Source organism: Aythya ferina (genome assembly GCF_964211825.1).
Source record: "Aythya ferina genome assembly, chromosome: 3".
NCBI lineage: Eukaryota > Metazoa > Chordata > Aves > Anseriformes > Anatidae > Aythya > Aythya ferina.
This window is the reverse complement of record NC_140298.1, coordinates 12051589-12063661: the sequence shown is the minus strand read 5'-3', so window position 1 is coordinate 12063661 and position 12073 is coordinate 12051589. Positions and strand designations below refer to the sequence as shown.

The following is a 12073-nucleotide window of genomic DNA, read 5'->3' as shown; positions in this document are numbered from 1 at the left end:
CGCCCCCCTCATGGCCGCCCCCTCCCTCCCTCAGGTAGGGCGGCTCCCTGCTTGCCGTAAAGCGGCGGGGGCGGCCGCAAAACGCCGCCAAACCCCGGCCTTCCTCCCCTTTTCCCCTCCTCCTCCTCCTCCTCCTCCTCGTCCCGGTGCGCGGCCGCACGGCGCCGCCCGCCCGCCCGCCCCCTGTCCCCGGGCCCATGGCGGCGGCGGGAGGCCGCTGGGTCGGGCGGGCAGGGCCGCAGCGCGGGTAGCGGGCGCCTCGCACCATGCTGGCCGCCGCTTGGCTCGGCAGGGGGCTCTGGGGGCTCCTCCGCACCGCGGGGAGGAGGCGACCGGGAGACGGCGGCGGTGGCACCGGTGGTGGAGGTGGCGGCGGAGGGGCCAGGGCTTTAGGGAGCCCGCCCGGGGCTGGGGGGCGGCGCCATGGTGGTGCCGGCGGCGGGTTCTGCCTCATGGGGGGGGGCGGCCTGGGGCAGCCCCCGCGGCTCCTCCGCCACCGCCAGCGGCCGCCGCCGCCGCCGCCTCTCCCCCCGCCGCCCTTCCCCGCCGCCGCCGCCGCCCTCTGGAGCCGCCTCGGGCACCCCAGGGCCGGCAGCGGGGGCCCCGCGCCGCAGGAGCCGTGCCGGGAGAGGAGCGCGGCGGGGCGCTGCGCTGAGCTGGTGCGTGGGGGGGGTGGGGGGGTGGTAGGGGGGTCGTTCTGTCAGGGGAATCTGTCGGGGGGGTCGTTCTGTCGGGATCTTCTGTCGGGGAGTGTTTCTGTCAGGGGATCTTCTGTCAGAGTGTTTCTGTCAGGGGAGTCTTCTGTCGGGGGGGTCTTTCTGTCAGGGAAACCTGTCAAGGGAGGTCTTTCTGTCAGAGGATCTTCTGTCAGGGGGAGTATTTCTGTCAGGGGAATCTTTTGTCGGGGAGGGTCTTTCTGTCAGGGAAATATCAAGGAAATCTGTCAGGGAAATCTGTTGGAGGGGGTCTTTCTGTCAGGGGATCCTCTGTCAGAGTATTTCTGTCAGGGGAATCGTATGTTGGGGTGGGGTCTTTCTGTCAGGGAAATCTTCTGTTGGAGGGGCTCTTTCTGTCAGGAAAATCTCAGAGAAATCTTCTGTCAGGGAGGTCTTTCTGTCAGGGGGAGTATTTCTGTCAGGGAATCTTATGTTGGGGAGGGGTCTTTCTGTCAGGGAAATCTTCTGTCAGGGAATCTGCTGTTGGGTAGGGTCTTTCTGTCAGGGGAACCTGTCAAGGAAATCTGTCAGGGGAGGTTTTCTCTCAGTTGTGTCTTCTCTCGTGGTGCCCTATTTGCCAAACCAAAGCCTTGGTTAATGTTTACCGCTCAGGTGCTTTGCGCCCTGCCCAAATGGCAGCTCGCTGCCAACATCTGCAGGGCTTCCCCGCCTCAGCCCCCTGTTTACCTTGACTGCTGTCATTACGTGCTAAACGAGAATCTGCCTTCCTGGCCTGAAGTTTCTCCTTTCTTGCTTTGCAGTATGAAAACCCATGGACGATCCCAAACATACTGTCAATGGCGAGGATGGGTCTGGCGCCGGTCTTGGGCTATTTGATCGTGGAAGAAAATTTCAATGTTGCACTCGGTGTCTTCGTTTTGGCTGGCGTAACAGATTTGGTGCGTTTGCATTGGTTTGGAGATGCTTTGGGGATAGCCTGGGATGTGGTGACCCCATCGACGTACGTTGGAATTGAGAGAATAGAATAGGAATGAGTAAATTATAGGAACAGACACGTTTTTATGCTCATCGTTTTCTAGAAATGCTGTACGTGTCCTTTGTGACACTGTGGTGAGCTCCTGTACCTTGGTGCTGGTGGAGCGGTGGGGTTAGCCGGGTGGGTTCCTTCCCATCCCCATGTGGGAACTGTCCAGCCAGTGCTCATGCACCCAGAGGTCTGTTGAGATGTGCACTTTAAAACATCTTCTTCATTTTTCTTTGAAATAATGAGAACTGAATATCTTTGAAGGCTTCCAGAATCTGGAATGCAACATGCGGGGGGGGAAAAAAGTGATACAAGTATCAGCTAACAGGTGTCATATCTCATCAAAATTAAACTAGCTGTCCTGTGTCATGCCATTCAGGAAATCTTTCTGTAACAGAAGCACATAAAAGCTGTTGTATTCTTAGCTCTTTAATACGAAAATATTGAATTGTGTTTTTCCTAGTTGGATGGATTTATTGCACGAAATTGGGCTAATCAGAAATCAGCCTTGGGAAGTGCTCTTGATCCTCTGGCAGATAAAATTCTCATCAGCGTGCTCTACGTAAGCCTAACTTGTGCAAATCTTATCCCAGGTGAGAAAATACCATTACTTGCCAATGCTGTGTTAGGTACAGAAGTTAATCCTACGTGTGATAATATTTCTTCTGTTTCTGGAAGGAAAACTCTGTATTGCTCAAAACTTTAGTTTTGCCAGTTAGTTGTACTTTGTTATTTGCTGCTGTTACATACTTGAACAAAAAACACACCTCTGCCCCCCGCCCAGATCTACACATCAAAAAGCATTGCTGCTGTTTTCAAGTGTAATTTCTTCAAAGCAATAGTAGTCAGCAGGTATATCAAAAGATTTCTCAGGACGGATTGATTTAAGACTTCACATGAGACCCTTTCAGAAGTCACATTAAAAATCTTCAGTCGTACCTAGAAGTTGTTTAGAAGTTGGAGGTGGCTATTTCTTCTTGCTTCATGTGTTGTGCTTTTTTTGTTTCATTTTGTTCTTAGTCGTGGACGCGATTTTTCACTAGATCCTGTTGGCTTGGTTTTTCAGTTTCACTGACTTCCATGATCATTCTGAGGGATGTAGCACTCATCGCTGCTGTTTTTTACGTGCGATACAAAACTCTCTCTCCACCAGTAAGTTTGTAGCGTTAAACAAAATTCTATGAGCATGTAATCATTTTTTACTGTGATTGAATCTTATTTTAACATACTTTTACGTGTATATAAAATGAGTAAGCATTAACAGGTTGTAACCAATAGATTTTTCCCTCTTGATGGTTGCTCAAAACATGGGTTGATAGCTTAAGAGGTGTATTAAAACAAATCTGCTAGAATTGCCTTTTTTCCCCTTTTCTCTCCTAACAGAGAACACTCAGCAGGTATTTTAATCCCTGTTATGCTACAGCCCAACTAAAACCAACATTCATTAGCAAGGTAAGAGTAATAACTCATTAGAAAAGATAAATTTCTCTGTAGCTGGGGCGAGCTGTAGTTTGGAGGGAGAGAGCTGTTTCCTGCTGCTGCTGAGTGCAGTTTCAGTGTGGTGCCAACTAATTTGGAGGCAACTTCAAATGTGTAAGATAGTTTGTTAAAAGAAGTTTTAAAATATTTTTTCTGGTACTTTTTAAGTAGTAGTATATAGACTTTTACTTAAACAAGTATTAAAAGTGTATAGTGGTATTCCTTGGAGAGTGCTCTTCATTTTGGTCACATTTCTAATTTTGCTTTTATCAGATGAATACAGCTGTTCAGCTACTTCTGGTGGCAGCGTCTTTAGCAGCTCCTGTTTTCGATTATGTGGACAGCATCTACCTGCAGACATTATGGTAACTCGTCTCTTCGTTCTTTTTCCAGATAATTTAACGTACTCCTTACGAAACTGGTAATTGAGGTTAATCTAATTGTGTGGAACAAAAAAACTGTGCCCAAATGATGTCATAGACCCCCTATGGCTGAATTTTTGCACGTTTATTCTCAACTGACACAGCAGCTATATATTTATTGGCACTTATTTTGAGACTAGGTAAGATCTAGGAATAACAGCTAAGAAACAAGTCTTGAGAGTAGACACGGTGCAAAGTGTATGTTCAGATTAGTATAAAAGAAGAGTGAGAAGAAAAGCTGTATGTGTTCTGTGTATGTTCGTGCCATTAGCGTCCCTAGAGAAACAATCTTGATACCGGTAAAAATAGACAGGAGGTATTTTCTTATGTTTTATGCTCTACCTGCTATCCTGAAATCTTGGTTTCTGAAGCCTCCTTAAATAAAGTACCTGAAGAAGTCAATGATTCCTCTTGGGCTATAGAGAGGAAGGGGAGAAAAGGGAGAGATCAAATGAAAACAGGCCACCAGGAGTGTACTTCTTTAAATAATGGCCTTTCCCGTCACTGTCATTGCAGACCTGAACAATTAATTGTGGCATTATTTATCCTCAGCTCTTAGGCAAGAGTTTGGAACAAAGAGGCAGGACTGCGGATAGCTGCGTTACTTCGTAACTTGGTTTAAAGTAGTGAAAGATCCAGCGTTACGTGCCTTTTTTAAAAAGCAAACAAAACAGAAAAACAGCCTCAAAGCTTTTAAGGAGCTAGGAACCTTTATCTTAACAGTCAAGTGTGTTTTTCATCCCGTTGGAAAGCCGGACCCAAAACTGCCTCTGTGAAAGACGCTTTCCTTGCTATTTCTCTGGGACTCTTGAGAGAGTTCCCGTATAGTGAGTAATGAAGAAATGTGAGGTGTAACTTACCAGGATGCTGTAGGAATGCTCCAACAATGATGTCAGCGAGCCTGGCAGTGGCAGCGAGGGGCAGGACTGTAACAGCGACTCACGCATGAACGGTGCCAGCCTTTGACAGAGAGGAGCACTGCTCATTTAGAAATTCCTAATGCCCGGGAAGGGGAAAAAAGAGGCCAAATACAAAACTTGAGCTTTAGCTTTGGCGCTTGTTGAAATAAGAAGTTCAAGTATTTCCTATTATCTGCATGCTCCCTTTTTGTGCAGCCAAGCGATGGTTTTTCACATCAGTCACTTCCCACGCTGGTAAAAATTCTGCAGGCTACAAACTGAAGCAGATGATTGTCTCTTCCCTTCTTTAAAACAAGTGTTAACATTTACTGTCATAACTCGGACTCACCTGACTTACAGGAACTCTTTCTCCCAAAGGTGCATCACAGCGTTCACGACGGTAACATCTGCGTACAGCTATTACCACTACGGCCGAAAAACGGTTCAGGTGATAAATAACAAATGAAGTATTGCTGAAGGGACCGTGTCTGGGCACGATGGTTTGCTGTACTGCAGAGGATGGTTGTAATTCAACTGGGCTTTGGATAGAAACCTGTTTTTCTGCTTAAACCATGGTAACACAATGAAGTGAAGTTTGAACATGTACTGTGTATATAAATAGAGAATTTTCAATGTATTTTTAATTTGTTTAAAATTAAGGTTGTTTACAAAATCAAATAAAAAATATTCTTAAAGACACAGGTCACTGGTTGCTGCCATGTGCATTTTGAATACTTTCATACTGGTGTTGAAGTCAGAAGTAGGCACTTTTCTCCAGCTGTTTCGCCATCTTCTTGCAACAAACTGAACAATTTTGAGAAGAAAAAGCAATTTTAAAGCAAATTTGTACCTCAACCTAAGTCAATAAAGCAGCATTGCTTATTAGGACTTAATGACACATTTCAGCTTGCAGCAGGAGACAGAATATCATCGAGGAGCAGAATCTCTAGAAATTTAAGGCGGAGTAAGAGGAAGCATTATCTCATTTTCCATGGTGATACAGACAGGCCATTGAAGGGTTATTACTTCCCCCTGCCCCTTCCCCTCTGCTCATATTTACTTTATTTTTTAATAGGAGCAAATATTCTCACCAGAGGAGTGTTTTGAGTCTGGGAGTGGTTAGCTGTGCATTGAAGAGTCTGTAGCCAAATTAGGCACGGAGATACATTCCTCTTACTACAGTACTAATTTCTAGTGATCGGAACAAATGGCATCTCCTGTGTTTCCAGCTCCACTGGAGAAAGTGAGCGTGTTAACAGTTCTCCAAATCAACAGAGAAACTGAAAGAAAATAATAGATATACATCCTGGTGACTTTTCCTGTTCCTCCAGCTTCGAGAAGTATACAGCAATCCCACTCAGATACAGGCACCTGGTCTGTGTTCTTTGCCAGTTCTGTGCTTTCAGAAAGATACAGAATAAAGAATGGAGCAGAACAGACTGTATCGATCATAATTTATATTTTATATTTTAGAGCAACACGTGATATTTCTTTTATGTCATAAAAGTACAACAATGAAGGGCTCAAATATTTGAAATCAGGTGGTATATGATGCCGCTGTATTAACAGAAGAACATTTGCTATAGGCATCTCCTTTGAGAGCATGTAGGCTCTTTTGTGACTGTATATGCCTGTACATACAAAGCATTTTAATATTTTTTATATTTGAACTTGTATAGAGTGGTGCACAGCGAAAACACTTGATTTTTATTAGTACCTCTTTCTGAACTGTCCCCACGTTTTGTGCTTTACCTTGTGTCTTACAACAAAGGGATACAAAGCACATTGTATGGAAGTTTCCTTAAAATACCTGAATATTTAGTAAAAATGGAACATTTTAACAGAAGTACAGTTCAAGATGCAGAGATTTATTGCACTGCATCGGGTCATTCCTCTAAGGTTGTGTCTTCTGGGGGATGTTTTTTTTTTTTTTTTAATTCATGGATAACTTTGAAACATTGCATTGTCAGGGCGTGGAAAAATAGTGGTGATAATAGCAAATGTTATAGTTACGTTTGTGAATGTGTAATAGCGAAGGGATGACAGTGAAGGATCCATGCTGGTGTGCGTCACTACTTGTGTTGGTCAGTCAAATGTCCGATTGCCTGGCAGCGTGTGCCTAAACATTTGTGATAAATAAAGTTCTTGTAGAGCTGCTGCGTTTCGAGATACGGATTTGGCTGGTGCTTGATGCTTACTGTGGGATGGCTGGAGCACACGATCCCTCACCCACCCGTGAGGAGGAACATCACCCACCACTTTCTCCTCCACCGCGTGAGTGCTACCTCGGGCACGGCTCCGTGCCGGCTCCAACCCCGACACCCTGAGCTCCTCCTGACGAAACCACGAGCTCCTCCTCACCCACAGAGCTCGCTTTCACCCTGCCAGGAAGGCGAGAGCCTCAGCTTCCCACCCCGAGCTGCCAGCAGCGGCCACCACCCTGAGCCCCGGCCGCCAGGCGCCAGCCGAGAGCCGGCGGCGGGGCGGGCCGAGGCGCTGGGGCCGCCCCTCCAACATGGCCGAGCAGCCCCAGTCCCACCAGTCCCACCAGTGCCAGGCACTGGGAGCGGGCTCGGAGGGCTGTAAAGCACTGGGTGCCCTGCTCAGCGGCATCGCGCAGGCCGCCTACCACGGCAACGCGGCGCTGACGGCCGAGCTGCTCCGCGGGCAGCTCTACCCCGAGGCGGCCCCCGAGGAGTTCGCGGCCCTGCGAGCCAAGATGGGCGGCCTCCTGCAGGTACCCCCGGGGGCTGGGGGCTCGGGGGGTCCCCACGGCTCGGCACGGGGCTGGTCGGGGGGGTCCCGTGAGGAGGAGCGGGAGATTGGGTCTGGTTTTGGGTGTGTAACGCCCGCATCCCGCTATGTAGCAGCCAGCTTCTTATATTGTGCGGGTTTTCTTTCTAAGACCTTCTTTGGCATCTTAAATAAAGCTGCAGCATCTGCTTTGTCCTCTATCAGTACCTGCTGTTACCTTATGCTCCTTCTTTTACTAAAGATCGTTCATCTCTCCTTAACAACCCTATATGTTAAGTTACAGCTCTCTAAGAAATACTTGGAATTACCTTGGATCATTTTGTATGGCAGGAAGATGTCAAAAAAAAAAATAGAAGATACCGGCTTTATTTCTCTATATATTTTTATTTCTCTCTATATTTTTATTTCTTACAAGGTCAAAAGCATGTATTCTACTCAAAAGATAAACAACTGTAAAACGTCTTTCTGTTGTTTCTCCATCCCTAACTTTGTATCAGGGGGTGTTACCTTAGCACTAAAACGCGTGTTAGCGCAGCAGGTGCTGCTCTAATTCCTGACCACAGGGCAGCAGCCATCAGCTCCAGCTTAATCTTTCATAATTACACCGTGCTCACAGCACCGTTAGCAGCAGCACCCCCTGTTTGTCCACAAGGTAAGGAACCGTGTATGTGAAACGTACCACTTTGATTTGTAATTTCTTTACTGTTGTTCACACCTGAAGACATCTGCCTTGGTAGCCACAGCAGTCAGATCTGCCCGCTATCCTGCGAGATGCACTATGCCAATTGAGCAGTGTGTTGTTGCCAAAATCCACCCCAAACCATTCTATGATTCAAAAGGTGGTTTTCTTATCCCCTTTTGGCCATATCCATTGCCTCTTCTGACAACTGCAGTGCTTTCTGGATTTCTCTGTCAGGTTGCTGAATAACTCAAAAAGAGGAAGAGAAACAGAAAGACTGTAGCTCCTGAGTCTAAATTGTCTCATGAAAAGATCAGTTGAGCGTCAGAGGTGAATGAAGGAAGCAGCTTGGTCTGCATAGCCAGGAGTAGCGAGTGAGGGGAAGCAGGGTGTGAGGTGATTTCTTTCGTCAGTTCACTGAAGAAAAACAAAATCAATGTCAGTTTGTACAGTGGGCAGCAAACTGGAGTTCCTCAGACCCACCGTCTGTACTCTGTTCCCTCTTAGGGGGTGATGGTGACTGGCATTACTAATGCCTCGCAAGTGTCATGTCCTGATTCCTTGGCTTAAAGCCAGGATGTTTCGAGTCCTACTCGGCAGCCACAGGACCAGTGGGAGACAAAACAAAAAGCCATGAACTGAACTTTCTGCTTTACCGTATTCTTTAAAAAAATAGGTGAATACTTTGTATGTTTTTTCTTTCCATACTGTGTATTTTGGTTAATATTTCAACCTTTTTCTCTGGATTTTCTAGATTAGAATTTCTGATTCACTCATATGGTTTATTTTTGAAATTGGTTTCCTCTAAATCTGTGTAAGCCAGATTTTACTGTTACTCACTGTCCTCTGTTCTGGTGGCTATTTTCAGATGTGACCCTTCTTATTTTTGACCCACCTGTTCTTCATAGATTGTTAGGTGTTTTCTTGAGGTGCTTTTGATTACCTGTGATAGATGACCAGCAAATACAAGTAGTATTTTTTTCTACTCATTTCAATGCAGTTCTATAATGTAGTAACTTCAGATAAATGCTAACTTCATAGGAATGTTCTCCAAACTCTATGCATGCACTGTTTTTACAGAAACATGTAGCTCCTTAGCCATGACTGGAGTGTGACAGCTGCTCAGCCAAAATGATGTATTTGAGGCCAGAAGAAAAACCAGTGCCACATCCAGAGGAAATAGCTAGAGAAACTTTGCAAACATAGTTGATAGATTTAGAATTTGATGAGGATGCTAGCACTTACTTTCTGCTTTTATGTAGAATCTGTACTTTCTTTAATGATCAAATTCAGCTGATACCCTGAAAATGCTGACATGAATATTGCCACCTGAATCCGAAACTCTGATTTTTGCAGGACTTAAGACTTTCTGGTTGTGTCTGTGGCTGTCCTTATTTTCCCTTTCAAAGCCAGGTCTTATTCAAGCACAGTTGAGTTGTTCTTTACATGATGTTAATTCAGGCCCCAGAAAACATGATTAAAAAAATTGTGAGATGTTTATTCATTGTTGTAACACCAGCATACAGGTCGGGAGCCTGGCAGTCTGATGGGGGAAGGATTTCATGTTCCCCAGGTGCTGCTTTAAGAACCAGAACTGGTAACACCTGTGGCCTTTGAGGTCACACCTTCCAATTCAAGGTAGCATCTTGCTGTTATCAGGTGTGTGTCTGCTTGCCTTTATGCACAGAGCTCTGCTCATCTCCTTATGGGTGAAATTCCTGGGAAATAGTCAAATTTTATACACATTGGTGCACTTTGAAGTTTTGAGCTAAGCAATAAGCAATGCTTTGTCCAGGCACAACTTCAGGATGAGTATGCATGGATTTTGGTGTCGTTACATCTAGTGGGGCACTTAAAGGAAGTAACATCAAAGTCCTGTGGATACTTCAGGATGCTGAACCACAGAGATCCTGAAAAAATCCCCTGGCTTTTAGGTTGTTTAGAGGGCCATATCTCTCATGCTTCTGTTAGTGTGGGGAGGTAGAAGTTATGCTTTGGAAGTACCAATGCTTGAGCTTTTGTCTGCCCGTTGTCCTAGGTATTATTTGTGATGCTTCCTTTTCAGTTCTCAGAGCTAGCTTACAAATCTCTGCCTGTGGCGTTGACTGTCTCATCTGAAGCCATCACACAGAGAATAAATACAGAGTGAGACGTTCCCTGTTGTTTGAACAACGTGGTGGGGGAGACTTGAGGGTCAAGTTGCCTTGGCCCTACAAGTTGCTGAACTAAATCTTCAGCAGCCAAGAACCACAAAACCTGTACTTGCATTCTTCAGGGAATTGCCTGGAATACTTTTAGTGTCTCTATGAATTTAAGTGTGTGTGTTGTGTCAGCTTCTCAAATTGTGTAGACTTGAGAAGTGTTCCTATATGTGTAACATCTCACTCTTAGGACACACGTCTTGAATGCTAGTGTCTCCCCAGCACCTGGAGGAGCAAGCTCCGCCTGAAGATGTGTTGTCCCTTCCTTGTCAATGGCTGAGTAAATCTATTCCAATCCTTATATCTAATTTATTGTGAAAAAGATGTGTGATTAAAGTATTAACATCAATACTTGTGTTTTTTCCTGTTTTTTTTTTTTTTTTTTTTTTAATTATATAACTTTCTCTTCTTTCTTTGGATAAGGCAGGGGGAACAAACAGAACAGGAGCAGAGAGTCAGAGAACTTGCTCGTGCAGACAATTCCCATGTGTAGCAGTGATCTGCACCTGAAATTTAGAGCAAGACGTAACTTTTGGTGTCTCCATTGATAATAACACCTAATCACACCAAATATATTGTGCTGGGCAGTAGCCGTGCTGTTTGTTTTCAGACATCTTGTTTAAGAGCCCAGGTTCTTATGTGGTCAATATGGAAAAGATAAGATGTGTTTTATTGTCTTCTGTTGTCTCTGTAGGGATTGTAAGCACCTAATCTGGATGGGATAAACAGTACCTCACTCCCCTCACTTGTTTTTGTTTTTTTTCCTGACGTATACTCATGCTGTCAGTTCATTGTTAGAAGCAGAGAGATTCATTGGCCTTGTGACTATTTAACTGCTGTAGTACTTTGTGTCCTCTAAGTAGTAATCATAAATCAGTACTCTGAATCAGTCCGTGCATAAATCAGCCACTTATTTCTGTTAGAGTTTATATAAATAAAGTGAAGGACTTCACTGTACCCTCCTGCGTTCTGTGTATACAAAGCACGGTAACTTCTCAAGCACATGAAAAGCAGGGCACCTGTGAAATGTGTGCAAATGAATAGAGTCCACAAAAGTGTATCCCATGTACTGCAGCAATAGGACTTATTTTTTCCTGGTCTTTGTGTAGTCTTATGTTTTATTTTATTTTACTTTGCTTTATTTTATTTATAAAATTTGTCTTGACAGTCCACTTCTTCTGGCTGTTCCATTTCCTCCCCGTAGATCTGTGTGTGTTTTTCTGCAGAATGTGCTTGAATAATCTGGCCTCTTTCTAAGGTCCCAGACTTATTTTATAGAGAAACAACGTTTCTTTATTAAATTTATCTCTATTGACCTTTACTTTTTTTTACATCTCATTTCTTGTGGAATTTCCTAGAAAGTAGAACAAAGCTCTGGGAAGGCTGACCCTGGAGAACTGTATCATGTCAATGTTTTGTCGATTACTTTCTACTTTCTGCTTGCATATTTCCCAGCCCCAATCCCATACATTTACAAAGCCTTGAGGAATGGGGGGAGACCTGCTCCTGCAAATTCTCGCCCCAAGCATTTTTGGGTTTCAAAGACTTCTTTGTCCTGATCAAAATACTAAATTTGTCTCCTCCTCATGTAAATTTATTTGCTGAGTTAGTTCCTGTGGTTTAAAAAATAAATAAATAATAATAAAAAAAAGTACTTTACATCTAGAGTAATTCCACTTTTTTCCTTTTGGTGGCGATAGGCTCTTGAATTTACCGAATGTGCTGGAAGCGTCCCGGCTCACTTCTGCTTCAGAACAAGTTGTACGTTGGCTAAATGACAACGAAAATTCATCACGCGGCATATAAATATTATATTTGATTTATTTTTTGCAAATAGTGAGGGTGTTACCATCTGTAATGAATACAGCAGTATGTCGCTGGTAAAATATTAATCAGGATGTACATAAGTACTGTGGGAGAACTGAACATTTGATATCC

General features: G+C 44.6%; 2 protein-coding genes across 7 annotated transcripts in view; both read left to right on the top strand.

Moving 5' to 3' along the window:
• The first annotated feature begins 148 nt into the window (after positions 1-148).
• Positions 149-6253, top strand: CRLS1 (cardiolipin synthase 1). Its single transcript, XM_084516132.1, has 7 exons — positions 149-659; positions 1478-1615; positions 2165-2294; positions 2768-2853; positions 3085-3153; positions 3454-3545; positions 4880-6253. Exons 1-7 carry the CDS (start codon positions 267-269, stop codon positions 4965-4967), a joined length of 996 nt encoding a protein of 331 aa, XP_084372258.1. The 5' UTR covers positions 149-266; the 3' UTR covers positions 4968-6253.
• A 731-nt stretch (positions 6254-6984) lies between these two features.
• COMMD1 (copper metabolism domain containing 1) overlaps positions 6985-12073 on the top strand; it is a 73011-nt gene continuing 67922 nt past the window's right edge. For 5 of the 6 annotated variants that reach the window (XR_014692060.1, XR_014692061.1, XR_014692062.1 and 2 more), the window contains exon 1: positions 6988-7238. Coding sequence is in view for 2 of the 6 variants with exons in the window: in XM_084516129.1 (XP_084372255.1) it covers positions 7017-7238 (222 nt within the window). In the remaining 4 variants the exon portion in view is untranslated. Of the gene's footprint in view, positions 7239-12073 lie in introns of all 6 variants that reach the window. The other variant, XM_084516130.1, reaches the window with a different exon arrangement.